The sequence below is a fragment of the Corvus moneduloides genome, chromosome 2, assembly GCF_009650955.1.
Source record: "Corvus moneduloides isolate bCorMon1 chromosome 2, bCorMon1.pri, whole genome shotgun sequence".
Lineage (NCBI taxonomy): Eukaryota > Metazoa > Chordata > Aves > Passeriformes > Corvidae > Corvus > Corvus moneduloides.
Genome location: NC_045477.1, coordinates 123029711 through 123055975, shown reverse-complemented (window position 1 = coordinate 123055975; position 26265 = coordinate 123029711). Strand labels below are relative to the sequence as shown.

Here is a 26265-nt window from a genome sequence, read left to right as displayed (position 1 = left end):
GCCAGAGTCCAACATAAGCCTTTAGCCAGACCTCGCCCTGGTGGAAATGGATGTTGCTGATTGGGCTCTGACATGGCAGGGTCCTGCTGGCCTTGTGCAAGACTTTTCTCAGCAGGGAGACGCCACTGAGGGGCTCACTCTGGACACACATGGAAAGAGCAGAGGAGCCTGTTCACAGCTGCAGCCCACCCTTTCATCCCACACAGCTATTCCTGGAAACCTGGAGCTGAGGAGGTGACCTCTGCTTCCCTGACACCATCCCTGCAAGTGTCCAAGGCCAGGCTGGACAGGGCTTGGAGCAACCTGGTCTAGTGGAAGATCCCCTGTCCATGGCAGGGGGTGGAACAAGAGGACCTTTAAAGTCCTTTCCAACCCAGGCAATTCCATGATTCTAAAGGACCTCTCTGAGGGGTCTGTGCCTGCTGCAGGGATGGGTGGAATGTCCATGCCTGCGGTGAACAGACAGCCAGGGGTGAAGGAGAGGGAGATAAGAGGGTCCTGTGTCCTGAGCCAGCCTGTTAAGGGACTCACAGGGCTTTCCACACCTCACTGCAGAGTGACCACTGCACGGACAGCCTGAGCGCCCGCTGGGGACCCCCGCCCGTGCCAGCCAATGGCCCCGCTGCAGGGCCCGGGGAGGGGCTGCGGGCAGGGGATAAAAGCCCCGGCGGGGCCTGGGCTCAGCTACGGGGTCTGTGTCCTCCTGCAGCCCAGCCCAGCCGCCGCCACCATGGTGCACTGGTCAGCCGAGGAGAAGCAGCTCATCGCCAGCGTCTGGGGCAAGGTCAGCGTGGAGGAATGCGGCGCCGAGGCCCTGGCCAGGTAGGCCCAGCTGCCGGGAACCTGCCCGGCTGCACCTGGAGAGGGAAACTCTGCAGTCACGGGAGCCTTCACGCGGCTGTGCTTCTGTTATGTCTCTCCCCAGGCTGCTGATCGTCTACCCCTGGACCCAGAGGTTCTTCTCTAACTTCGGGAACCTGTCCAGCCCCACGGCCATCATCGGCAACCCCAAGGTGCGTGCCCACGGCAAGAAGGTGCTCACCTCCTTCGGGGAAGCCATCAAGAACCTGGACAACATCAAGGGCACCTACTCCAAGCTGTCTGAGCTGCACTGCGACAAGCTGCACGTGGACCCCGAGAACTTCAGGGTGAGTTGTCCTTGGAGCTTGACCCTCTGTCCTTCCTTCCTCAGAGCACCTCAGTGCCTGGGGGATCTCAAACAGGCATAAATAACTTGTATTTTAGTTACCAAACAGGACATGGCTGACTGGAGTGGAACTGGGGGTGAGGGGAAGGTTGGGAATTTAATGATGCAGGGTAATACTAGGCTCTGGGCTGCAAGGACAAATTTGGTGACCAACATAGGGAGATTCTGTAAAAGTTTGGGGGCTTGTGCAGGCATGGCTGGAACAAAGGAGCAGGATGTTGGCCTCTGTTTCAGCCTCTGTTTAAGCCTGGCTTTGGGGATGTAGCAGGTGGACCTCACACTGACCCTTAGCTGAAGTAGGTGTGGGGTTTCACAGCAGAAAAAGAAAAGGCAGAAAAATGTCCAGAGGCTGGAAGGCGTGAGAGGAAGCAGAGATGGAGCAGGTGGATGCTCGTGCCCACGGCCAGCACAGGGCTCTTGTCCTGCATGAGGACTCAGCTGGCAGACCTTCCCCGGGGCACAGCCCCAGGACCCACTGGGAGCTGGGGTCCTCTGGTGCCTGAGTGCTGTGCAGGGCGAAGGGGTGCCCAGCACCCTGCTGACCTGATTTCCCTCCTGCCTTCCCCTCTCCAGCTCCTGGGTGACATCCTGATCATCGTCCTGGCCGCGCACTTCACCAAGGACTTCACCCCTGCCTGCCAGGCTGCGTGGCAGAAGCTGGTCGGGGTGGTGGCCCATGCCCTGGCCCACAAGTACCACTAAAGCCTCGGGAGGCAGCTGTGTCTGTAACAGGCAATAAAAACCACATTTTCTGGAATTCTTTGTGTTGTGTGTCTCTGCGTCTGCCTGTGGGCCCTGGGCCTCTCCTCCTGGGATGTTTGCAAGGACATAACTTTATAGAGATTCACTGATTAGGCAGAAGTTTACCCCTCCATAGTTTGCTACTGATGTATTTTTAAGAAGCTGATCAAAAGCATTTTCTGCATCAGCGATGAAAACTAGTGCATCCTGATCAGAGTTTGATATCTGAAATGTGTAAGATCCCAGGAGCAGGGGATGAGGGCAGCTTTCAGACAGGATGGATTAGAGCTTTTTTTACTCATTTTGGCTTAATGGAAGCACATTTTTCAGTGGAATAGAAGGATTCTATGTAAGCATCTCAGTTTCAGCAATGCTTTTCCAGGAATGGCCTAAAAGGCAACAAGGAGAGACATGTTGGTGTCTCAAGATGATGAAACCCTTGTTTTGCAAGATTTATGAATAAATATTCTGCCTTTCGCATGATAAAGCAGGGATTTGCACTTAACCCCTCTGTCCTGCACAGCCGTGTGGGCAAAGGTCCAGCCCTGCCAGCAGCACCGAAGGGCTGGGGGAAAAAAATTAGGAAAAAAGCCCAAAATCTGGATCCAGCTTCCCTGCAGCACAGCTTCTCCTTTCACCCAGCAAATGGGCATTTCAGCAGGATTGCAGGAGGTGAGCCATCCTCAACACCTTGTTCCAGTCCAAAGCCTTGGAATTTTCCAGCACACACAAAGCAGCTGATGGTGGGTGCACCAGCAGCACCCCCAGGCCTGCTGGGGTGTCCAGAGCTGGGTCCCAAACCAGCACCCGGGGCAGAGGTGTGCAGTGGCCGGGACTTTTCATCTCAGTGTCCATATCTTGATCATTCTGTTGCTGCTCTCCTCTGGACACGTTCCAGCGGTGGTGTGGAGCATGTCCTGCTCTCTGGCCAGCACCGGGATGGTCCTGTTTTCCTGGATTAGGGATAGTGACATGGATGTGGTGCTTGTGCTGCAGAGCCAGTGTGTCCCACTGTCCCAGTGACAGTCATCCCTCTCTGGTGTGACAGAGCAAAGTTACAACTACCACCAGCCCACCTGACCCAAAACCAGGTCAGGAGAGTAGAGGAGAGCCCTGGAGGCAGGATGCCCCTGGATCCCTGGCAGTGCCCAAGGCCAGGCTGGACATTGGGGCTTGAAGCAGCCTGGGACAGTGGGAGGTGTCCCTGCCATGGCAGGAGTGGCACTGGGTGGGCTCTAAGGCCCCTTCCAACCCAAACCTTCTGGGATTTTAAAATAGGAACAAAGGCACCCTCAAGACCTGCTGGCTCAGGACACAAGGCCCTGCATATTCTGGAGGAGAGTGGAGGCTGGCCTGGCTCCAGAGCAGAGCCTGGGCACAGATGCCACTGCTGCTGATAAGGGCTGTGTAAAGCTTGGTGGGGACACTGCTGCAATCAGGGACCAATAAGTTCTGCTTGGGGCAGAAAGGCCCTCACTGGAGCTGCCTTTGGCCCTTGTTGGGATGTTTGTCTCCAAAAGGGAAGGGTCTTGTCCATGGAAGGGGGCAAGTGTGTGGCCAAGACTTGAGCATCCTGGTCTAGTAGAAGGTCCCCCACCTATGGGGGGGGGGGGGGGGGGCGCAGTGGAACAAGATGATCTTGAAGATCCCTTCCAGCCCAAACCATTCCACGATCCTATGATTCCCTGAGTTTGGAGATCTTCCTCTCACAGCAAAGGGAACAGCCAACTGGAAGGATACTTGAGGGAAGGGTCCTGAGCGCAGTGAAATCCATCACAGGCTGACAGCAGGGCCCAGTTTTCTGCCTGGAGACCAGCTGGCAATAAGCTGTCAGGTGTTGCTGGGGTTGCACTGGGGGAAAGGAGATTTCCCTTTGACTCTGCAGACTCAAAAAGAGCTACAGAAATTGCCCCTGCTCAGCACATTGTGAGGAACATTTCGCCTCCCAGCCTGTGTCCCCAGAGAGCTCCCTCAGCAGGCAGTTCCTGTGCCAGGAGCTCCCAAAACCTCCCAGCCAGGCCGCTGCCCCCAAGGCAGAAAGCAGGGCATTTAAAACCCACCTAAAATTAACTCTTTCTTGTAAAAATGGGTGAGGTGGAGGGACCCTCTGGAGAGTGCCAGGGTGAGCCCAAGGCTGGGACTCTCTGGGCTGTGCTGCCTTTGGTTTTTGCCAGGTCTCACAGGGTCCAGGACTGCTCAGAGCTGGTGCTGTCCTGGCCAGGCTCACCCTGCCCCTCACAGGCACTTGGGGGCTGTATCTGCCTCACTGGGAGCTTGTGTCACTGACAGTGTCATGGCCCAGTGCCCGCTGCTGCACACAGCCTCTGGGCCGCCAGCCCAGCACTGCAGACTCCCTAAAAATTTTTCCATGGCTCGCTAATCTTCAAATTTAGAAGCCCTCGGAATTCTTTCTCAGGGAGTTTAAACTTATGTTTTTAGCTTATGTCAGCTGGTAAGTGCCCCGTGGCACCGATGCAGCTGCTGGAGAGGCTCTCTGGATGCCCAGGGAAGCTCTGGCTGCCCTAGAAGTGTCCAAGGCCAGGTTGGAGCAGCCTGGGACAGTGGAAGGTGTCCCTGCCCATGGCAGGGGGTGGCACTGGATGGGCTTTAAGATCCCTCCCAACCCAGACCAGTCTGGGATTCCATGATTCCATGTGCAAAGCACTTTGGAGGATTCACTTGGCAGGACGGGATGATGTTCCCCAGGAGGGGCACATGGCCTGTGCCACCCTGCAGTCCCAGAGCCGGGCTGGAGCCGTGCTGGCAGCTCCACCTGTGCTCGGGGCTGCACATGGGGGTGAGGTGACGGTTGTCCACTCAAAGACAGAGGGAGAGAGGGCCTCTTTCCCCCTTGGACAGCATCCAAAACCACTGTCTTTCCCTGTGCAGCCCTGCTCCCTCCCCAGCCCCAAGCAGGGGCTCAGTGAACTGAGATTAGGCCAAGGCATGTATAAAAATCCCTGGGGCAGCCTCTGGAGCCACATCCTCGGCATTGTTTAGGGAAGTCCTGGGCAGCCCCTGTGCTGACACGATGGTGCAGTGGACAGCCGAGGAGAAGCAGCTCATCACCGGCCTCTGGGGCAAGGTCAACGTCGCCGAGTGCGGTGCCGAGGCCCTGGCCAGGTAGGTCCAGCTCCTGGGAACCTGCCCGGCTGCACCTGGAGAGAGGAACCACTCCAGTCATGGGAACATCAATGTGACTGTGTCTGTTTGTGTCTCTCCCCAGGCTGCTGATCGTCTACCCCTGGACCCAGAGGTTCTTCGCCTCCTTCGGGAACCTGTCCAGCCCCACTGCCATCATTGGCAACCCCATGGTCCATGCCCATGGCAAGAAGGTGCTCACCTCCTTCGGGGAAGCTGTCAAGAACATGGACAACATCAAGAAATGTTTGCTCAGCTGAGCAAACTCCACTGTGACAAACTGCACGTGGATCCCGAGAACTTCAGGGTGAGCCATGGGCAGAGGCTCCGAGGCTCTGGAGGTGTTTTGGGGCCTCGGAGGGGTCTGACAGTCAGTGAGACCTTGAGAGAAACCCTGGGGCTTCTTGGGAGCCTGCTGAGGGTAGGGGCAGTGGAGGGGAAAGGAGAGTCATATTTGGGGGGGAACAGAGAGGAGTTATGGGGCTGGGATCTGTGAGAGGAGGGAGCCAGGCAGGTGAGGCGAATGCGGAGAAATGCAGAGACAAATGTGTCCTGGTCAGAAGAAACATCCTGGTGCAGCCAGAAGGGAAGGAACTGAGACGGGGTTTAGAGGGAAGAGCTGAGCTTGGCTGTGATGGAGTGGGTAAACCAGAAGGGAAAACAAGCACAGCCACTTTGGCAGGAGGGTTCTGAGCCCAGGGACAGCCAGGGTGGGTAGGGATGGAGAAGGGAAGGGGTAAACTCAGTAGAAGCCAAGGGAGGACACTGCACAGCAGGCAAAGGAAGGTGCTGGAGGGAGGATCCAGCACACCCAGGGATCCTGGTGCATGCCAGCTGTGCCAGGAGCCTGGTGCCCTGCACGGGGCTGGGATAAATCTGCTCCTTGCTTGCTGTGAACTCCCCAGTGACCAGAGTGGGATGGTGGGGAGGGAGGTGGGGGCAGCGCCGGCTGACGGCTTCTTCTCCCTCCACTGCCAGCTCCTGGGTGACATCCTCATCATTGTCCTGGCTGCCAACCACGGCAAGGAACTCTCCCCCTCCTGCCAGGCCGCCTGGCAGGAGATGGTCTGTGTGGTGCCCCACGCGCTGGCCCACAAGTACAACTGAGCCTCCTGGGATCCTTCCTGCCTGGAGACGCTCCTGGGGAATCCTCCTCGGGTTCTGCTGGGCTCTACTCACCAAATAAACACCAACTGCTCCAGCCACAAGGAGATGTCTGGTTCTTTGTGGGAATGGGGAGGGGGGGGACACGGGGGCCTGGGGAAGCAAATGCTCACAAACATGGGATAACATGAGCCATGATCTCATTCATGCAAGTGAAACTTGTCTAAGATGGAGAGCCCAGGCGAGTGTTCAGGACAAAACCCAAATAAACACCACAAAAACCAAACAGAAACACTCTGGCACTTTTTTGGAGACATCAGGTAACACTGTTTGTTTAATGTTTTAAGACTTTCACAGAGTGAGTGGAGTAGAACTGTACGAAAATGTGCAGTGGGAGAAGTGTCAGGGAGACTGGGGCCATCGCTTGTAACTTCCTGCATGTGGGGTTTTGTCGGTTTGGGGTTTTTTTTAAAGTTGTTGTAATTCTTAGGTTAGCAAAGGCAGAATGTAACAGACACAACCATCAAGACTGGGTTGGATGGGACTTGGAAAAAACCTGGGCTAGTGGAAGGTGTCCCTGCCCATGGCAGGGGATGGGACTGGATGAGATTTAAGGTCCCTTCCAGGCCAAGCCAGTCTGGGATTCTGTGATTCCATGAAACACCCCAGTGTTGATTGCAGAGGACTGGGGAACTGCATCACCACCAGGCCTGGCCCAGGGTCCTTTGGCCAAGCCCCTTCCTGCAGTGAGCAGGAACAAACACAAATGCTTTGCTCCAAGGTCACCCAGGCCCCACCAGGGCATTCCTGAGCCCCATGAGCTCCATCCCTGTCCCCTGCATCCCACCTCACCACCTTCAGCTGGGCACAGGAGCAGAAGAGCAGCCCCAGGTGACCCAGCTGCCTCTCCCACCTCTCAGGAGCACCACTGACCATCTAGCTGCTGAACCCCTGTGTCGGGCACTGTCTCAGGCTGCACAGCTGTGCAGATGTTTTTTCCTCATGGAAAGGGAGGTCAGGCCTTGGCAGGGGCTGCCCAGGGAGGTTTGGAGTGCCCATCCCTGGAGGTGTCCCAGGAAGGGCTGGAGGTGGCGCTCAGTGCTCTGGGCTGGGGACAAGGTGGGCGTGGGGCACAGCTGGGCCTGGCTGGGCTGGGAGGGCTTTTCCAGCCTCAGGGATCCTGGGATCCTGTGATTCCAGTATGCCCAGTCTTTGCACCTCTCCTCATGCCCTGTGAGCCAACACCCTGCAGGCAGTTGGTTTGCCCAGGGCTATAACATCTCCCTTCCAGCCTTGCCTGAGCTTTGCCCAGAGGTTCTTTGAGGAAGGAGCTCCCTCTTGGCTGCAAGGCCTTGCCGTGGTTTTAGCAGTGTCATCCTGAAGTTATCAAACTCTTAAAGAGCTGGTGGGAAAGAAAAAGGGAGAACCCAAAGCCTGACAGGTCCTGCAAGAAGAGGAGAAGGAGAAACTGGTGCATTCAGAGGGAGAACCCAAGAGGCCCAGGTCTGAGTCTCCTGCCTCAGGGGCTGGCATCATCCAAGGGGCACCAGGCCTGTCACCTTCCCTGGGGAGCTGCTGCAGAACTTGCAGGGAGCCGTGCTGGGACTTTGCGTGGAGATAATGCCACCATCCAGCAGGGCTGGAAATCAGAGACAGGGGAGGGCGGGTGGCCAGCCAAGCCCGGCGCTGGATCTGGGCATCTTGCCCTGGAGCCCCACCCTGATGTTGGGTCCCCTCCCCTGGGGTGCCAGGGCTGCGGGGCCCCCCCGGGGGCCCAGCCAATGGAGGGGTGCACAGGGGAGAGGAGGGGCCCAGCACAGTGTATAAAAGCGGGGACGGGGAGAGCGGCTCACCAGAGTGCGATCCTTCGGGAGCAAGAGCCCAGCCTTCCTCCGTACCTGCCACACGCAACCCTCCTGCCAACACCATGGTGCAGTGGACAGCCGAGGAGAAGCAGCTCATCACCGGCCTCTGGGGCAAGGTCAACGTCGCCGAGTGCGGTGCCGAGGCCCTGGCCAGGTAGGTCCAGCTCCTGGGAACCTGCCCGGCTGCACCTGGAGAGAGGAACCACTCCAGTCATGGGAACATCAATGTGACTGTGTCTGTTTGTGTCTCTCCCCAGGCTGCTGATCGTCTACCCCTGGACCCAGAGGTTCTTCGCCTCCTTCGGGAACCTGTCCAGCCCCACTGCCATCATTGGCAACCCCAAGGTGCAGGCCCATGGCAAGAAGGTGCTCACCTCCTTCGGGGAAGCTGTCAAGAACCTGGACAATATCAAGAACACCTTTTCCCAGCTGTCCGAGCTGCACTGCGACAAACTGCACGTGGACCCCGAGAACTTCAGGGTGAGTTGTGCCCCTGACGTGCCCTCCCCACTGTAGTGTCTCCCCTAACCCTGATCCCCACCAGGAGAGGGATTCACCCCAGACAGGGCAGTGCGGGAGGAAGAGGGGGTGGTGGTTGGCATGAGGGGGAGATGCAGAGGGACGGAGAGGGAAGGGACCCAGTGCAGCCTGGTGAGAAGGCACCGCACAGCCTGAGAGGTGACAGGGGCTGTGTGGAGGGGCTGAGCGAGGGCAGACGGGGGACAGGAAGGGGAGGACGTGGTTTCAGTGCGGGATTGGAGGGGGAGAACAAAGCAAAAGCAGGAAGAGGTTTGAGCTGAGGGGGAAGAGAAGGAACAGAGCAAAGCTTGGCACAGAGGAGAACAGAGAAATGAGTGAGGAGCAGGAGATGGCAGCTGGATGCCAAAACCAAGAGGATCTACAGAAAGAAAACTTTGGCTGAGAGTGTCTCAGTGGGGAATTAACCCCAATATTTGTCCCCGGGCTGGGGCTGGCAGAGATCCCCCTACATCAGCATGAGCTCGTTGTTTGTGCCAGGGTGCTGTGCGGGGCCAAGCGCTGGCTCCTGCTGCGCTGGGAGCTCGTCTGGGTCTTCTGCCTGGGAGAAACCCCAAAACAAAGCCAGAAGGGACAAAGAAAAATGTAATCCAAAAAAACTGTGGGGAATTTTTGGTTGCTCTTTCCATATGGTAGCAGAACCTGAACCTTTAGAAAAAGAGCAGAGACCAAATTTAAGGTGACTCTTAAAAAGCACTTGTTTTTAAGAGGTTTTTAAGACTGCAGATTTCCTGGGGGCTTCCCTGGGTGTAATGTGAGTGCTTGTGTGGGGATGTACCGGGCATTGCTAACCTGAGGGTGCTCTTGTCCCCACAGCTCCTGGGTGACATCCTGATCATCGTCCTGGCCGCCCACTTCGGCAAGGATTTCTCTCCCGACTGCCAGGCTGCCTGGCAGAAGCTGGTGCGTGTGGTTGCCCACGCTCTGGCCCGCAAGTACCACTAAAGAGCCGCAGGAACGCCCCGGCAGCGCCCTCGGTGTCCTGCACCCGCTGCTGTGCTGGAGCCAACAGCTTCTAACAGCCAAATAAAGCTCATCCTGTGAAGTCTCCACTGCGTCTGTGTGTTCCTGAGGGCCTGGAGGGCTTGAGGGGGCAGCTGGGCTGGGCTGTCAGCTCGAGCAGGGTTCCAGAAAATACCCCCTGCCTTTGTTCTGGGTGGTTTTGGTGGTTTGTGTGGGATTTGCCTCTGGAAATTGTGCTTTTGGGATATCGGGTTGATAAAGTCCTGCCACCCCCGGGGTCACACACCGGGGACTTTGCACGGCGGAGCTACTCAGTATTTTACTGTAAAACCTGCATGTCTCTCCTAGACAAGGAAAATTGAGAGGATTCATATTTTTCTGGGGGGAGGATAAACAAATTGAAGACTTTAATCTACCCTGGCTCATCCCTGGCATAAAACCTACCCGAAATCAGCTGAGTCACGCAGGCCCAGCAGCCAGCTGGGTGGGGGCAGGTTTTAGATAAACATTTTGCTATCGAGGCCTGTCCAGACTTTGTTTATTCACATCCCTCCCACCCTGAGCCGCCCACTCTGCAATTTGGAGGGGGCCCGATCCTGCCAAGAGCAGCGACTTAATTTCCTGGATGCGCGTTTTGGGTGGGTTTAGGTGTCTGCAGAGCAGGACTCCTTCGGGTAGGGTTTGTTCTTGGCATGGGAAGCACATCTGAACAGAGCATGATGCAGCAAAAGCAATGCTTGGCCGAAAGGATGTGGTCATTTCTAAGGGAAATGACCTGGGCAAAGCTATTTATCCCAGGATTTCTGACACCCAGTTTGCACTGTGTTCTGTCTCTGCCTCACCCACATCTCTGGGCACTCCACTCTCTGCCCCTGACCCACAGGAAGGTGTTAGAAGCCCCCTGTGATCCATAAATGCCATTTCTCAGTCATGTCACCCAAAGAAAGAGGCATTCTGTTCCCGGCATCAAGGCACACCCTGAGAAGGAGAGAAGATGACTCGCAGCAAGTCCCAAAGAGTTTTTCTCCCTGCAGGGAGACTGGGCAGTCACAGAGTCACCAAACCCCAAATTCTACGTGACTTTTCATAGGCTTTGTGACAGATATTAATAGTTTCCTATGAACATGATTGATCTTCAGGCAGAAATGAGTGAACTGCTTGAATAAGTAGGTCTCCTCCTGCAAGCGAGGTGTCTGGGGATAGGAAGGACAACACAGTTAGAGAGGGACCGGGGACAAGGGCAGGAGGGACAGGAGCCAGGGAATGTCTTCCCAGTGCCAGAGGGCAGGGCTGGATGGGAGATTGGGCAGGAATTGTTCCCTGGGAGGGTGGGCAGGCCCTGGCACAGGGTGCCCAGAGCAGCTGGGGCTGCCCCTGGATCCCTGGCAGTGCCCAAGGCCAGGCTGGACATTGGGGCTTGGAGCAGCCTGGGACAGTGGGAGGTGTCCCTGCCATGGCAGGGTTGGCACTGGATGGGCTCTGAGGTCCCTCCATCCCAACCCATTCTATCCTTCCATGATCCTACAACCCGAGCAGACCTCCAGGCTTCTGGCATTCCCTGCACCTGGTGAGACACAGCACAGTGGGAACAGCCCTCGCTGGTGCTGCCTTGTGGCTTCATTCCCATCTCCATTCCCAGCTGGGGATGACACCCTGCTCCGGGTGCCCCCAGCACACACATCCTGTGGGATGTCCTCTCCCCATGCTGCTTTTTCTGCTCCCATTCCGGGTGCCCCCAGCACACACATCCTGTGGGATGTCCTCTCCCCATGCTGCTTTTTCTGCTCCCATTCCATGATGTCAGAACATTCCTGTGGGTGCCAGTACCCCTTGGGTGGTGCCCAGTGCAGCACTGGCAGCACCCAGGTCCCGGTGGGGCTGATAAGGGGGTGCAGGAGGGTGGGCACTGGTGGTAGCCTGGCGGCCTTTTCCCTGCATATTCCCCCTTCCTGCCTGTGCCAGGCTGAGCTCAGCTTGATTCGTCATTGTGGTCCAGCCCCCCGCTGTGGGGACTGGATTTACTGGAGAAAAGGCAAATGTAAGCGAATCTAATGAAGATTATTCATTCCTATTCCACTAAAAAAAAATCTACAGCTGGAGTGGGAAAAAGATATTGTTAGGCTAGAGACCTTCCTTGCTACTTTCTTTCTTTTGATTGCTTTTCCTGCCATATTTTCAGTGCAGAAGACACTTAGCAGGAGATGGCCCCTGGAGGAAGTGCCGAAGTCTGAGAGGAGCTGGGTTAGCCCTGTGGCTCTGCTGCAGCCTGGTCACCTCCTCACCTGTCCCCAGCCCAACAGGACCCAGCAGCTCTTCCTTAGCCCAGTCCAAATCCTCTGGAAAACAACAGGAAAACAGTGCACTGGCCCTGGCACCTTGGGATCAGGATCAAAACCCCTGTGCTGATTTTAGCAAGAACGGCATTTCTTGGGGTTTATGCAGAAAACAAAAGAGCAAATCTCCCCAGGGCACTGCTCCTGGTCAGAGTGCTTCACCCCGGCAATGCTCCAGGGTGTGTCAGGGGAATCCAAACATCCCTCCAGGAGAGCCTGGCCTGGCTGAATGTGGCAGGGGAATGTGGAACCTGGCAGACTCAGAAGGGGCAGGCCCTGGGCTCCCCCACAATCTGGACATCCCTGAGCTGAGCTTTTGTTGTTTTTAGAGCCCACAGCAGAACCTGCAGCAACAAATGTTGTGTTCCAAGCCCGTTTCACTGCTCTTTATGGACGTGGCTGAAAGCAGGAACGGGCTGATCCTGTTTGGCCCCCGCTCCCCACCCACAGCACTGCATCGGGCTGGTCCTGTCATGTCTGAGGGGACAACACCTGGGTGGGCCTCACACGGCATGGATGAGCTTTAGAGTCCTTCCAGAGCAAACCATTCTGAGATTCTGTCTTAGAATATCTTGAATAGGAAAGGACCAACCAGCCACAATAGTTGAAGTCCAGCTCAGAAGTTGGACTCCAAAGTCCAACTATGATTCCTCCTGCTCCGTAAGGCACAAATAAATCAAAGAGGTCAAGTTCTGTTACAGGAGGACAATAATGGGGTTAATGCAGATGTTGGCTGCAGAGCCTGAGCATCCTCTGAGCAGCTCCAGCACAGCTCCCATGGTGCAAGGACACCCAAGCCGCTGGGCAGGGCAGGGGCTGCAGGGTTTGCTGGGGGCAAACCCCTCTGTGTGGCTCTGCCACAGGCTGTATGTCAGCCTGAACATTCATCACTTCACTGGTGCCAGGCAGAGCCCAGCATTCAAAGAGTTGAGGCACAAGGCTCACTGGCCCACAGGTCACAGCCCTGAGCCCCTGCCCATGGTCAGTGGTGATGGACCATTGCTGGGGCTCCTGCAGCCCTTTACCCGCAGGGGGCCCGTGCTGGAAGGTGAAAGAACTGCCCTCACAGACGGGAAGGGATAAAGCTCTGGAGCTCAGGATAACCAGAGGCCCCTTCTCGGGTGCCACGCCCTGGCCATGCCCCCCTGCTCCCCGCTGGGGACCCCCGCCCGTGCCAGCCAATGGCCCCGCTGCAGGGCCCGGGGAGGGGCTGCGGGCAGGGGATAAAAGCCCCGGCGGGGCCTGGGCTCAGCTACGGGGTCTGTGTCCTCCTGCAGCCCAGCCCAGCCGCCGCCACCATGGTGCACTGGTCAGCCGAGGAGAAGCAGCTCATCGCCAGCGTCTGGGGCAAGGTCAGCGTGGAGGAATGCGGCGCCGAGGCCCTGGCCAGGTAGGCCCAGCTGCCGGGAACCTGCCCGGCTGCACCTGGAGAGGGAAACTCTGCAGTCACGGGAGCCTTCACGCGGCTGTGCTTCTGTTATGTCTCTCCCCAGGCTGCTGATCGTCTACCCCTGGACCCAGAGGTTCTTCTCTAACTTCGGGAACCTGTCCAGCCCCACGGCCATCATCGGCAACCCCAAGGTGCGTGCCCACGGCAAGAAGGTGCTCACCTCCTTCGGGGAAGCCATCAAGAACCTGGACAACATCAAGGGCACCTACTCCAAGCTGTCTGAGCTGCACTGCGACAAGCTGCACGTGGACCCCGAGAACTTCAGGGTGAGCTGTGTGTGCAGTCCCAGCCCTTCCCTGGGCTGTGTGGGGAGAGCCAGACTTTGCTGCTGCTCTGTCCAGGGACATTTTCTTGGGCTGGTGGGGGAAGAATCCCTGTGCAATACCCAAGAGGGGTGATGGTTTGTACCAGGTTTTTGCAACAGTGTCTGTGACTTTCTCCCTAAAAAGTCCCATTTTTGGTGCCAGCACAGCACCAGGGAGGGAAGGTATGGGGAGTTGGTTACCTGGAGGAGATCTGGCTGTGGCACGACCCCAGGGGAAGGTGCAGCCTGGGCTGGAGGAGTCAGAGCAGAGGGAAGCTCAGCAGAGCATTTCAGGAACTCCAAGCTCCCACAGCAAGATAGAACCAAGGAGCAGGGTCCTGCCTTCCCCGGCACCGGGCGTGGGACACTCCCCCCTTCTCCAGCACTTTTATTTAAAAATGGATCATCGTCTTCATTTATGTCTCAAGACAAAAAGAAAAAAAAACTATTTTTCAGGGTGGGTCTCAGGCCAAATCCAAATGTTTTAGCATTGTAAAAATGGGGAAATAGTTGAAGGTTCTTTCTGGTTTTATTTTATTTTATTTCATTTTATTTTATTTTATTTTACAAATATTGTTTTCCCAAAACCCAGAGCTTTCTGTGGAAAGACTGAGGATTCTGTTGCCTCAGGGAACAGGGAGTGAGCCATTCCCACTCATGGACCAGGGGCTGAGGAGGAAAAGGAGGAGGAGTGTGCAGTGTGTGAGGTCCTTTCAGGAGGGCAATTCCATCTCAGGGAGAAGCCGGGGAAGGAAACCTGTGGGCTGCAGGTGGTGTCTGGGGGGTGGACAGGAAGGAGAGGGACTGGGGAGGGGGAAAATCTGCAGCAGCAAAAGTGGGGAAAGGTAAAGGAGAAGCTGTTTGGAGCCAAAGGCACGGCAGGACACAGGAGGGTGGTGGAGGGGCCTCCAGTGACAGCAGAGCCTTGGTGGCAGTGGGTCCGGCCGGGATGTCCCGAGCTCCCTGATCAGCTCTGACTGACCAGTAGCTCCCAGCAGCACTGACCCTGACCCTGCCTGTGCTCCTATCTCCTCCAGCTCCTTGGAGACATCCTCATCATCGTCCTGGCTTCCCACTTCGGCAAGGATTTCACCCCTGCGTGCCAGTTCGCCTGGCAGAAGCTCGTCAGTGTCGTGGCTCACGCTCTGGCCCGCAAGTACCACTGAACAGCCCGGGAAGAGCAGGAGCCCCGGCGCACTGCCAGCCCCTGGGCACGGGGAGCGGCCCGCTGGGAGCCCCTGACCACAAATAAACCCTCCAGCGGCTCACCTGCGACGTGTCCCTGTGTCTGTGCTGGGGAGGGGGGCCGGGGGCTGTCCCGGGGCGCGGGGCCATCCCCGTGGGTGATTCCCGGTCTCCCGGGGCTGGGCAGACGGAGATTCCCTAGCTCCGGGGCTGGGCAGACGGAGATTCCCTAGCTCCGGGGCTGGGCAGACGGAGATTCCCTAGCTCCGGGGCTGGGCAGACGGAGATTCCCTAACTCCGGGGCTGGGCACACGGAGATTCCCTAACTCCGGGGCTGGGCACACGGAGATTCCCTAACTCCGGGGCTGGGCAGACAGAGATTCCCTAACTCCGGGGCTGGGCACACGGAGATTCCCTAACTCCGCAGTGCTCTCTGATGTGCGATCGTTGCAGCCGGGAGGGCCGTGGGAATGGGGGGGGGCTGCAAAGAGAATCCCGGAATCACAGAATATCCTGAGCGGGATGGACCCACAAGAATCATCGAGTCCAACTGCTGGCCCTGCACAGAACGACCCCAAAATCCCACCACACGCCTGAGAGCGTTGCCCAAATCTGTTCTCCCAGCTCTGCAGTAATGTGGGCTAAGGTGAAGCCAGCCGTATCCAGAGCACAGAATTCCCTAATCAAGGTGCTGCTGCCCTCAGGGAACTGGTACCTGCTGTGCCCATCCCTAGGCCCGGGGATGCACCGTCTCCTGTGAGAGCACCTGATCCAGGACAAAGTCTGAACTCAGACCCCTGGGAGGTTCAGAAGATGTTGGAGAGGGACTGGGGACAAGGGCTGGAGGGACAGGACCCAGGGAATGGCTTCCCAGTGCCAGAGGGCAGGGCTGGATGGGAGCTTGGGCAGGAATTGTTCCCTGGGAGGGTGGGCAGGCCCTGGCACAGGGTGCCCAGAGCAGCTGGGGCTGCCCCTGGATCCCTGGCAGTGCCCAAGGCCAGGCTGGACATTGGGGCTTGGAGCAGCCTGGGCCAGTGGGAGGTGTTCCTGCCCATGGCAGGGCTGGCACTGGATGGGCTTTGAGGTCCTTTCCCCACCCAAAGCAGTCTGAGATTTTCATGGTGGTCTCCAGGAGGAGAGGTGCCATCTCCCAGCGGCTGAGGAATCACAAGCACAGATCACGACTGTGATTTCTGTAATTTAACACTATTTCCCAATGCCTTTTCCTACCCATTTTGCCGAAGAGCAATCCTCCTCTCCTGAAATCTGCTCAGTCATTACTCTCTGCTGTTGTTGTGGACATTCCCTTCCTTTGTTTCCCAAGCAGCACCATGTGCAGCTCATTCATCAAAGTTTTGTGATGCTGTGAGAGAAGAGAACAATCAATCATCCTGCTGGGGTGAACTTCCCACCATTCCAGAGCTGCATGATGCAATTCAGAGGGACTCAGGAGTTTTCCATCTTGTCTAAACCACACCTGAACCAAATCTGTGCTGATTCCAACTCCCAGCACCTTTTAAGAAATTCTTATTCAAATGTTAGTCAGGAGCAGGGGAACCAGGAGACTATCAGGTGTAATTATTTTTATCTGCTGCTTATCCCTTATTCCCACACTTATCAACATTGCAGGAGCAGAAAAAGTCCTCAGTTCACTTCTCAGCACAAGCCAAAAATACTCTTTAGGCAGCTCTGTGCTGCCCCTGCCAGGGTTATTTATCGTGTATTTATAGGCACGATTTTACACCTCTCGAGGGAATTCTGTCAGGAGTGTCAGCATCACGGAGCATTTCAGGAGCCCGAGCTGGTGGGGTTGGAATGCAATCACCACATCAGCTGCCCCTGGGATGTGTCTGCTGTGTTTGACACTGCTGGAAGGAGGGGAACTGACAGTGTCCTTGCTCTGATGCTTAGAAGATGCTTCATCGCTTTTGAGAGGTAAATAAAGATGTTGTTTTCTCCAGGAACCAGAGCGGAAATTCCCAACTTGCCCGAAGGATCCGTGCTCCTGCAGTGACTGGTTCAGGCAGTTTGTGATGCTGTGTGTTGCGTCACAGGGATATTTAGACAGAAAATCTCTCTGCCTGTGGCACAAAGGGATCCTTGCAGATTTCCTAGGATGGGTTTAATCCATATGGCCAAAGCAACGGGTGAGACTGGAGGGATGGAACCAGCCTTCCTGGCTCTCTTCCATGGGCCCCTTGTGCAAGGGCTGGCTGGGAACAGGATCACAACTTTTTCCTGTGTCACTGCCATGATCTGATGTCATGGCAACTGCAGCAGTGCTGCAAAGCCCCTCAGAAATAGCATGTGGATGTTAAAAGGTGTTTGATCCCTTGGTGACTTTGGAGAAAGGAAGGTTGGAAAACCCCAGAGGGACTTGTCAGAGCTGATCTGCCTCATCTTTCCTTTGTTCCGCCCCCTTGCCTCCTCCCCCCTCTGTCAGTGCCCTTCGAGCCCAAATTCTCTGCAGCAGAGAACCAGACACGTGCAGGAATCACATTTCTGAGCTGCTGCTGAGTTTCTCTTTCCTACCCCAAAGTCTCATCTGAAGTGCAGGAGTTCTGACTGCCTGGCACAGAGTGACCTCAGAGACCAGACCCTTCTGCTGTTTGACTTGGTTGGCAGCGTTTTCACCGTGTCTCCCTCAATCTCTCCTTGCCCAGCTCAGGTGATGGCTGCTGTGCAGACAGATCACCCTGCTCCTCTTTCTCCTCAGCCCTTTCCCAGCCCTCTCTCCCCAAAGTTTTGCCATGGGAAAACTTGAATCTTGTCAAGCCCACGGAGAAGGCAGGGTGAGGCTTTTGCACTGAAAGACTGACCAGAGTCCCAGAATCACTGAAGTTGGAAAAGCCCTCCAAGATGATGGAGTACAACCTGCGATGATCCCACCTGGTCAGCCGTGCTGAACATGACTGGAGGTGGTGACCCAGCTCCTCTGGACTCACTGGGAGCCTGGCAGGTGGTGCTGGGACGCACAGCCCTGCAGCGCTTGTGCTGTCCACAGGCTCTTCCATCGGGCAGGAGCTCGGCATCCTTGGGCACGGAGCAGCCGCTGCTCCCACTCAGCACAGCAGTGCCTGGGCTGTGGGAATTCACCCTGTCCCTGCCCACACTCAGCGCTGCTGTGTCCCACAGTGACACAACAAAAGGGCCATGGGAGGAGCAGGTGAGGAATATTCCTGCCCGTGTCTCGCCGTGCAGCAGTCCAGGTGAAGAGCTTCATGGATGGGCATGGAGGCAGGATGTCCACCCTCTGGGGCAGCCCCAAGGTGGGAGGATGTGACTTGTCCCGCTTTTTACCCATTTTTACCAAGACCAGAACAGTGGGTGATGCACAGAGTGAATCAATCCATCCACTTGTTTTTGCGGGATGTTGCAGAGGATGAGGATGCGGTGCACGTCCGAGTTGGCACACCCAGATTCAAACACTTAAATCTGGATTTTCACGTTGAGGGCCATAGAGCACCCTGGAAAGCTGCCTGCTAATTTAACTTACCAGGCTAATTATTGAGCTGCTGAAGTGAAGAGCGGAGGCGCAGATGTCTGGAGCTTTGTCTGAGATGTGGGGCAGTTGAAAATACACCAATTCCATTTCTCATGGCATGCTGATGAGTTTAGTCCTCAATTAAACAATGCCAAGTTCCCTGTTTACATAGACAGATTGAGTGTGAATTCCTTGAATGCTGGGGGCTGCAAAAATTTAACTTCTCCCACATCAGCCCCTAAAAAGAGCAGTGGGCAAGTCAGGAACTCATTAGTATCAGCTTGAGGGGCATTTTATAACTTGTTTTTAATTTTTTCCTCACAACCCCTAGGGCACCGTTCTGCCTTCAAAGCTTGAGCCCTTGAAGCATCTCTTTTCTGTTACGATTTGTGCTCCACAGAGCACAGCATTTCCCTGAGGAGTCTGTGGGCTGGGTGGGAAGCCCTGGGCTGACAGTTCTGTAGGAGAGACGAGCGCTGGATTTGTGCACGTGTTGCCTAATTTTCCTCACAGCCGTAGCTGCAACAACAACATTCCTGATAAGAATTATAGTTGCTGTGTATTTTCCTAATAAATATCGACTGAAGTGCCTGGTACTGGGAGCCGCTGGGGTTACAGCAATGGCAGCGGCAACTGGAACAGTGAATAAACTCGGAAATGGAGGGAAACAAAAGGTTCTGGATTTGCCAGTGCCTTAGACCTGTAGGAGTGACCTGTGCCCTCGGGGGCCAGCGTGGGTGACAGGTAACTTCTGGTAATTGCTGCTGTTTCTGTAGCTCCTGGGAGCACAGTTCCACAGTGCCAGGTGCTGCACAGACACAAAGCAGGGAGACAACTGCAGCCTTTCCCCTTTTCCTTCCACTGAAGGGTGTGATAAGAGAGAGCAAAGGGTGCAGGTGGGGGACAGGAGGGCCGGTAGAATCATGGAATGGTTTGGGTTGGGAGGGACCTTAAAGCTCCTCTTGTTCCACCCCCCTGCCATGGGCAGGGACAGGTTCTGTGGGACAGTGGCTCCAGCTGGAGGCATCCCCACAGTCATGGATGTCCCAAATCCCATGGCTAAATGTTTCTAATGAAATCACTTTGTAGGGGGAATGGAGGAAACTGGGATTGCTGTAGGACTCATTTTGCTCTGCGTTGTCACCAGTGAGTGCATGGAGGGCACAGGGAACTCCCAGAGCTCGCCCAGGACAGCAGGGCAGGCACTGGACTGATAACGACTGTCCTCTGTGGTTTTATAGGGCTGCTAAAACCCCACTTCCACATAGAAGATGTGCTTCCTTCTGCTGCAGCAAGCTCTGTACAGCCCCTACACACCCAGAGCCCCCCCGAGACCTGGTGACAGCCGGCTGTGACAGCTCATCGCTGGGATCATGAGTCCTACACAAGCCAGTCCCACTCTTGCCCTCTTACCACTCTTGTTGGGTGGTGGTGGGTGTGTGTAACACATCTGTTGATGTGGGAAACCTCACAAAAATTTGTCAAACCCAGTGTTAGCCCCAAAACCCTCGGAAGGGTCTCAGCCTGAGGAAGACGGTGTCTGGTTTTTGGGTCACATCAGCGAAATCCAATCAGGTCAAGCACTGAGGAGCAGTCAGTGCTTGGTCTGACCAGGAACGTTCAAGGTGCATTTTGTTATTTTTCTGTGTATTCTCAGCAAATACCCCTTGGGTGTTGATGTGCCCCTTTAGGCTGCTGGGGTTGTTCTCAGCAGTGACAGCTTTATGTAAGGAAAAGAAGACACCAGGATTTATTTTGGCTGTTCCTAGCCCCTGCTGGGGGGTGGATGCTGCACAGTGAGGAAGGCGCCGGCCTTGGCTGCACCCAGCACTGCCAGCAGTAATTTTGGTCTCTTTTCAGGGCACGGCACTGCTTTGACTCTGTTTTCTAACCTCGTGCCAAAGCAATCCCATTCAAATACATGGAAATCAAAGCAGAGGGAAAGTGTGGGGAGAAGACAGGGTATTCTGGGGTGAAATCCAGAGCACCCATCCCTGGAAGTGTCCAAGGCCAGGTTGGACGGGGCTTGGAGCCACCTGGTCTGTTGGGAGGTGTCCCTGTCCTTTCTAAGTCAAACTGTTCTGTGGTTCTATAAAACCAGCCCAAGCTCCCTGCTTTAGGGTGACCTGAGCCACTGCTCCAGGCTCTGGCTGGAATAGATCTCCTGGCTGACAGCAGCTTAAACACCCAGCACACATGAAGGCCGCTCATTTCGAGAGACCCTGACCCTGCTTTGGGTGTAATTCTGCACAAAGGCACTTCCCTCAGGCCTCTGGGCTTGGGAGTTGGGAGGGAGCTCACTGGTCCTTGCTCTGGCTTTTCCAGGCCCGGTAGCAGCGCCAGAGGAGGAGTCCCATGTGTGTACCAGTGATGCCATGATGATTTTTTGCCTTTTCTTTTATACCTTTTTACAGCTCCTGTATTCTCAGTGCTTTTTGCCTACATTCTTGGCCTTGTTCGTTAAGCTGGGAGATGAAACATTTTAGAAGCTTCGTAGTTAGGGGTCAGTGTGCCCCAGACCCCAAGGTCCTCTCCAGAACACATTTTGTAAACTAAGATAGAACCATCCAGGGGAAGGTTCCTTGGGGAGCGGGGCTCATTCGAGCCTCTCCTTGGGGAATTTTTGATAGATTAGTAATTAGTAAGACCTATAATGTTACACCAGATCTTTTGGGGTGGGCATTGCGGTGCGCATGGAGGTGCATTCAAACTGCACGTAGTGCACCTAAGGATCCTTAAAAGAGATACCAAGGTAAAATCCCTTTTCCCCTTCTAACCGTGTCTCACTCTTGATTTTAAGACCAGGACAAGGCATCACCAGGACCTGGGCTCTGACATTGCCAGGTGACCCCTTCACCTGGAGATCTGAGCATGGATTCAGTGCTTTGTGGAGGAGATTCCTGACTCCCTTCTGTGCGGGTGCTGCAGAGCACATCTCTGCTGGCTGGGAGCCCCATCCTCATTTTAGATCTGTTTTTGTCACTATTATTATTATTATCTTAAATCATTTGCACCTCTACTTTCCTTCTTTCTGTGAATAAATCTCAGGCTTGATGATCTTTTCCTTCTCTAAAAATAACCTTGGCAGCAGAGGCCTGAGAGAAGTGCCTTTGTGCCAGGCAGTTTCTGCATCTCAGAGCTGAGCACAGCTGAGAACCCGGGCAGTGCAGCAATGCTTTGCCAAGCACCCAGCAGCTTGTGGATGCCAAAAAGCAGCACTGTGAACATCTGCCAGCCCAAGGGTGGCAGATGTTGGACTTGGATATGCCTGTATGTACAAACTCGGGTGCTGTTTTCCAGCATGAATGAAGTCAACAATAACCACATCACCCTCTCCTGGAGGGGAGAGCTCCCTGTGCTGCCCAGGAACTACTTCAGCATGCTGGGAAGAGGAGATTTCAGTCCAGCTTACTCACCTGGCCAAGCTGAAACATGGGCAAGAATTGTCCTTCCTTACAGGTTTCTGGCCCCTCACCTGGGTGCAGGTCCCTGCTCTGCAGGAAGAAGAATCTCAGTTGGTTGTCAGGACCCATCGATCCCATCATGGCACATCTGGCACTGCCAAAGGCAGTTTGTGTCACCCCTGGTATGTCCTGGCTGGATAAATGGTGTGTAGAGCTCTCATCAGCAAGATAAAGGGTCTGAGGACAACAAGATCTTCATGACATGGGCACCCTCCCCTTAAAACTGATCATCACTGCAACTACAGCAGCACTGTCAAAGCAATCTGATATTTAGAGCTGACATGTAAAAAGCAGCCCAGAAAAGCCCAGATCACTTTGCCTTAAATGTGAATATTGAAATGGATATTTCTGTATCCATGCCCAAACAGGAGCTGCCTGAGCATCTTCCCTCCAGGCTGCCAGTGAATGTCTTCATATCCCTCCCCACAACGTCCCCCAGGACTCCCAGGCTCACTCAGTGCTTCTTCTTCTTTTTTTTTGGCTGCTCTGCAGTGTCAAAGGGGATGATGCAAATATGCTCCTGAGAGGGAATCCCAGTGTCCAGCAGGAGCTGCTGTGGGGTTGCCTTGGGCTGGCACCAGCAGCTAAATAGGACTGGGAATGGTGTCAAAGCAGGATGGGAACGTGGTGTTGGTTTATTGCCTCAGCAAGGGAGTTCAGGCAGGAGGAACCTTTGCTGGGAGACCCTCTGTGGGGACAAGGAGAGATGTGAACGCACCAAGAGGAGAGAGCAATGGTGCAAGATGGGGGAGAGCTGCAGAGGGACTGGGGGCAAGGGCCAGGAGTGCCAGGACCCAGGGAATGGCTTCCCAGTGCCAGAGGGCAGGGCTGGATGGGAGATTGGACAGGAATTGTTCCCTGGGAGGGTGGGCAGGCCCTGGCACAGGGTGCCCAGAGCAGCTGGGGCTGCCCCTGGATCCCTGGCAGTGCCCAAGGCCAGGCTGGACACTGGGGCTTGGAGCAGCCTGGGACAGTGGAAGGTGTCCCTGCCCATGGCAGGGGTGGCACTGGGTGGGCACTGCCTCCTCTGGCCTCTCTCCAGCAGCTCCACGTCCTCCCAGGGCTGGGGCAGCTCTGCAGGAGGGGTCTCACCTGAGCAGGGTGGAGTGTGTGCAGCCCAGCCCCGTGACCTCCCCGTGACAGGTCACTCCAAAGGACTGCAGCAGTGAGGATTCCTGATCTCTTGGGAAGGCTTTGTGTCTGCACAGCACATTTGCACAGGATTGTTGCAGTTTTTGCCTTCTTTACAAAAACAAGGTTAATGCTTAAAATTGAATTCTACCCATGTCCTTCTACAACGATGGTCCCCATTCCCATCTGAGCACCTTCCCATGGAATAACAGAGTCATTTAGGTTGGAAAAGAGCTTTAAAGTCATTGAGTCCAGCCATAAACATAAGACAGCCAAGGCCACCACAAACCCATATCCCCAAGTGCCACTTCTACAGGGCTTTTAAATGCCATCACACAGCCCAGAACACTTCATAAGATGAAATCTGCTGCAGGAAGGTCTTTCAGACCTACTCAGCCTTACAGTGAAAATAATTAGTCAGGAGAGGATTTTTTTTTAATAGTGGAAGGATTTTAGCAGTGAGGAGTTTAACTCCTGGGAGGGGTGAACACTGCATTCCCAGTGGCATAGAAGTCAGACTGAATGTTTTTATGCCAAGTTTCATCACACAATGGGTGAAACCTCCTGGACAGTGATAACAGAGGAGAGAATCAAGTGATTTCTGCAAGAATGGATCTCTTAAATTCCAGGTAGGGAGGGAGGCTCCTCCCTGAATGGTCCCGGTGTTATGTCTCATTCAGTTTCCCTGCAGCTGCAGTAAATTATGAGCACAGTCTGAGTCACACACAGAATCATAAAGGTTGGAAAAGACCTTTAGGATGATCGCGTGGAGCCCATCTGGGTCAGGTTCCCTTGCGCTGGAAGAGTCTGACCACCCTGTCCCAGAGCTTCTTTGTTCTCACCCCATACACAATGGGGTTCAGTGTGGGGGGCACGAGCAGGTACAGATTGGCCACCACGATGTGGACGGGGGGAGGGATGCCCTGCCCAAAGCGGTGGGCGAGGACCGTGAAGAGGGCAGGGGTGTAAAAGGCCAGGATGACACAGACGTGGGACGTGCAAGTGCTGAAGGCTTTCAGCTGGGCCTCTCTGGACGGCAGCCTCGCCACCACACGCAGGATCATGGTGTAGGACACAGAGATCAGCACCAGGTCAGTCCCTGTCACCAGGAGAGCCACGAAGAGCCCGTAAGTGACATTGGCCCTGGTGTCCCCGCAGGCCAGCTTCACCACGGCCATGTGCTCGCAGTAGGAGTGGGCGATGACGTGGTGCTGGCAGAAGCGTCTCTGGTGGACCAGGAAGCACGTGGGGCTCACCAGGAGCACCCCCCGCACCAGCACCAGGCTCACCAGGGCCACCACCACGGGCCCCGAGAGGATGGTGGAGTGCCTCAGTGGGCAGCAAATGGCCACAAAGCGATCCAAGGCCATGGCTGAGAGCACGCCCGACTCCACCGTGGAGAAGGTGTGGATGAAGAACATCTGAGTGAGGCAGGAGGGAAACCCAATCTCCCCGAAGCCCAGCCAGAAGATGCTGAGCATTTTGGGTAGTGTGGAGGTGGACAGGACCAGGTCAGTGAAGGCCAGCATGGCCAGGAAGAGGAACATGGGCTCATGCAGGCTGGGCTCTGCCTTGATGATGAGGAGAAGGGTGATGTTCCCCAGCAGGGCGACGCCATACATGATGCAGAAGGGGAAGGCAATCCAGAACTGCTCCTCCTCCAGCCCAGGGATGCCAATGAGGAGGAAATAGGGAGGGTGGGAGAAGGCAGTAGAGTTCAGAGACATGAACCCTTCTTGGCTGTGGCCTATGCTGAGGGCTTTCTGTCCTGTGGAAAAAAAAAAGCATCAAACCCTCTCGACCTGACCTGGCCAGTGGCAGAGACTGGCGTGACAGTGGGTCTGCAAGCTCAGATCTCCGCCTCAGCCTTTGGCAGCTGCTTGCACTGGGCCAGGAGAGCCCCTGTGAAATAAATGTCCTGGCAGCTTCCACTGGAACTGTCCTGTCCCTGCTGTGGGGTTCTGCTGGAGCACACTGGACTCCTGGATAAATTGAACAGGAAGATGCCCGAGGTGCACACTTGCTGCTGCCCAGTGTCCACAGGGTGTCCAGCCCAGCAGACCAGAGGAAAGCTGGTCTGCAGCAAACCTTCCTGAAGTGTGGTTAGTGGGAAGACGAATCCTTGTCACCAGCCCCGGAGCTCTAAGGACATTTGACAGCACCGTGCTGCTCATCAGTGTAAACTGAGGTGCCAAGTGCTCGTCTTGGTCAAGAAACACCAATTTCAGGGCAAAACGTGCCAGTGTCACAGTGTGTGACAGCCCCCATCCCCTGCCCCACAAGCCCGTGCTCCAGTGCTGCCCGTTCCCCCCCAGAGGAGTGGGACTCACGCAGACCCTGCACATTGCTCAGCTCGTTTTTCCCCGATACCTGGGAGAAAGGATGCCTTGAAGAGCCCTGCAGAGCAGATCAGGCTGATGTCCCCGGCCTGCCAGGAGCCTTTGGAAGCATTCCCGGAGCTGATGGAGACCTGCAGGTAGCAGAGGGATGAGCAGTGTCCCAGAACAGAACCAGGCTTTTCCTCCCCGAGGCTCCGATGCAGCCGAGCTGGGCTCTGCTCCCACTGCATGTGGAGACAGATGTCACACTGTGACCGTCCCAGCCCGTCCCAGCACGGCCACCAGTCACCAGCTGGAGCTGGGCTGTCAGGGCCACGCTGGAAACCTCACAGATACTTTGGGCTGGGGGTCACCTGCACTCTGGGGACATTCCCCGTCTTTTCCATGTGGCTTTAAACATCCTGGGAATCGAAAGTCCTGACCATTTTCTTCTTCGCCTCCTTCCTGGCAGCTGCCTCTGTTGATGGTGCTCTACCTAAAACTTCATTCTTCTGTGGAGAACACAGGGGCAGGGAACAGAGCTCCCAGGCAAAGGCGATGGGGGACGGGAGCGGGGCCGCCCAGAGGAGCGATGGCACCAAAGCCCTTTGTGCACAGCAACAATCTGCTGCCCCAACCCTAAATACTCAGCCGCCTCCGCAGGTCCCGAGGGGGGACTCTGCTCCCCAGAGACCATGGATGTTTTTCTGCCTGGCACATCAATCCCAGCAGGGAGCTCTGCTTCCCCCGCTCCTTCAGGATTAATTAGCGACTGAAGTCAGAGAAGGCAGCAGTCTTTAACCCCCTCAGTGCCTCAGCCCCTGTGTGTCCCTGTTGCCTCTATTGCCACCTCCAGGCTCCTGTGACTCCCAGTCCTCTTCCCACCTCTCCCATCCTGCTTTTTCCTCCCTCTCCTTGTCTCAACCCTTCCCTTTTCAGTCAAATGAGCCCAACTCTTTCCAGCTAAGCTGGACCATCTCCACCTCTGGCTCTGGTGCTGCTCATGGAGGAGATGTGGGTTGGGTGTCCCCATGCTCT

The 26265-nt window shown here is 55.6% G+C and overlaps 5 protein-coding genes across 5 annotated transcripts; 4 read left to right on the top strand and 1 right to left on the bottom strand.

The window, feature by feature from the left end:
• Window positions 1–429: 429 nt before the first annotated feature.
• On the top strand, window positions 430–1964 carry LOC116440444 (hemoglobin subunit rho). The gene is made up of 3 exons (XM_032101283.1): window positions 430–822; window positions 926–1148; window positions 1781–1964. The coding sequence occupies exons 1-3, from the start codon at window positions 614–616 to the stop codon at window positions 1907–1909; spliced, it is 561 nt and encodes a 186-aa protein (XP_031957174.1). The 5' UTR covers window positions 430–613; the 3' UTR covers window positions 1910–1964.
• A 2996-nt stretch (window positions 1965–4960) lies between these two features.
• LOC116439885 (hemoglobin subunit beta-like) lies at window positions 4961–6196 on the top strand. Its single transcript, XM_032099927.1, is given in 4 exon segments — window positions 4961–5071; window positions 5175–5332; window positions 5335–5396; window positions 6068–6196. Coding segments are annotated over 4 exon segments (441 nt in total). The 5' UTR covers window positions 4961–4979.
• A 1793-nt stretch (window positions 6197–7989) lies between these two features.
• Window positions 7990–9645, top strand: LOC116440443 (hemoglobin subunit beta). Its single transcript, XM_032101282.1, has 3 exons — window positions 7990–8212; window positions 8316–8538; window positions 9412–9645. The coding sequence occupies exons 1-3, from the start codon at window positions 8121–8123 to the stop codon at window positions 9538–9540; spliced, it is 444 nt and encodes a 147-aa protein (XP_031957173.1). The 5' UTR covers window positions 7990–8120; the 3' UTR covers window positions 9541–9645.
• Window positions 9646–13032: 3387 nt separating this feature from the next.
• On the top strand, window positions 13033–14918 carry LOC116440442 (hemoglobin subunit epsilon). Its single transcript, XM_032101281.1, has 3 exons — window positions 13033–13281; window positions 13385–13607; window positions 14683–14918. The coding sequence occupies exons 1-3, from the start codon at window positions 13073–13075 to the stop codon at window positions 14809–14811; spliced, it is 561 nt and encodes a 186-aa protein (XP_031957172.1). The 5' UTR covers window positions 13033–13072; the 3' UTR covers window positions 14812–14918.
• An 8392-nt stretch (window positions 14919–23310) lies between these two features.
• On the bottom strand, window positions 23311–24819 carry LOC116436815 (olfactory receptor 52R1-like). The gene has a single exon (XM_032094218.1). The coding sequence runs from the start codon at window positions 24634–24636 to the stop codon at window positions 23692–23694; it is 945 nt and encodes a 314-aa protein (XP_031950109.1). The 5' UTR covers window positions 24637–24819; the 3' UTR covers window positions 23311–23691.
• Window positions 24820–26265: the final 1446 nt, after the last annotated feature.

Bases quoted from the DNA above. Each gene is read 5' to 3' on its own strand.
- LOC116440444 (XM_032101283.1), top strand. From the start codon at position 614: ATGGCCCCGCTGCAGGGCCCGGGGAGGGGCTGCGGGCAGGGGATAAAA. The intron at 823-925 runs GTAGGCCCAGCT...GTCTCTCCCCAG, and splicing joins GGCGCCGAGGCCCTGGCCAG to GCTGCTGATCGTCTACCCCT. The intron at 1,149-1,780 runs GTGAGTTGTCCT...TCCCCTCTCCAG, and splicing joins TGGACCCCGAGAACTTCAGG to CTCCTGGGTGACATCCTGAT.
- LOC116440443 (XM_032101282.1), top strand. From the start codon at position 8,121: ATGGTGCAGTGGACAGCCGAGGAGAAGCAGCTCATCACCGGCCTCTGG. The intron at 8,213-8,315 runs GTAGGTCCAGCT...GTCTCTCCCCAG, and splicing joins GGTGCCGAGGCCCTGGCCAG to GCTGCTGATCGTCTACCCCT. The intron at 8,539-9,411 runs GTGAGTTGTGCC...TTGTCCCCACAG, and splicing joins TGGACCCCGAGAACTTCAGG to CTCCTGGGTGACATCCTGAT.
- LOC116440442 (XM_032101281.1), top strand. From the start codon at position 13,073: ATGGCCCCGCTGCAGGGCCCGGGGAGGGGCTGCGGGCAGGGGATAAAA. The intron at 13,282-13,384 runs GTAGGCCCAGCT...GTCTCTCCCCAG, and splicing joins GGCGCCGAGGCCCTGGCCAG to GCTGCTGATCGTCTACCCCT. The intron at 13,608-14,682 runs GTGAGCTGTGTG...TATCTCCTCCAG, and splicing joins TGGACCCCGAGAACTTCAGG to CTCCTTGGAGACATCCTCAT.
- LOC116436815 (XM_032094218.1), bottom strand. From the start codon at position 24,636: ATGTCTCTGAACTCTACTGCCTTCTCCCACCCTCCCTATTTCCTCCTC.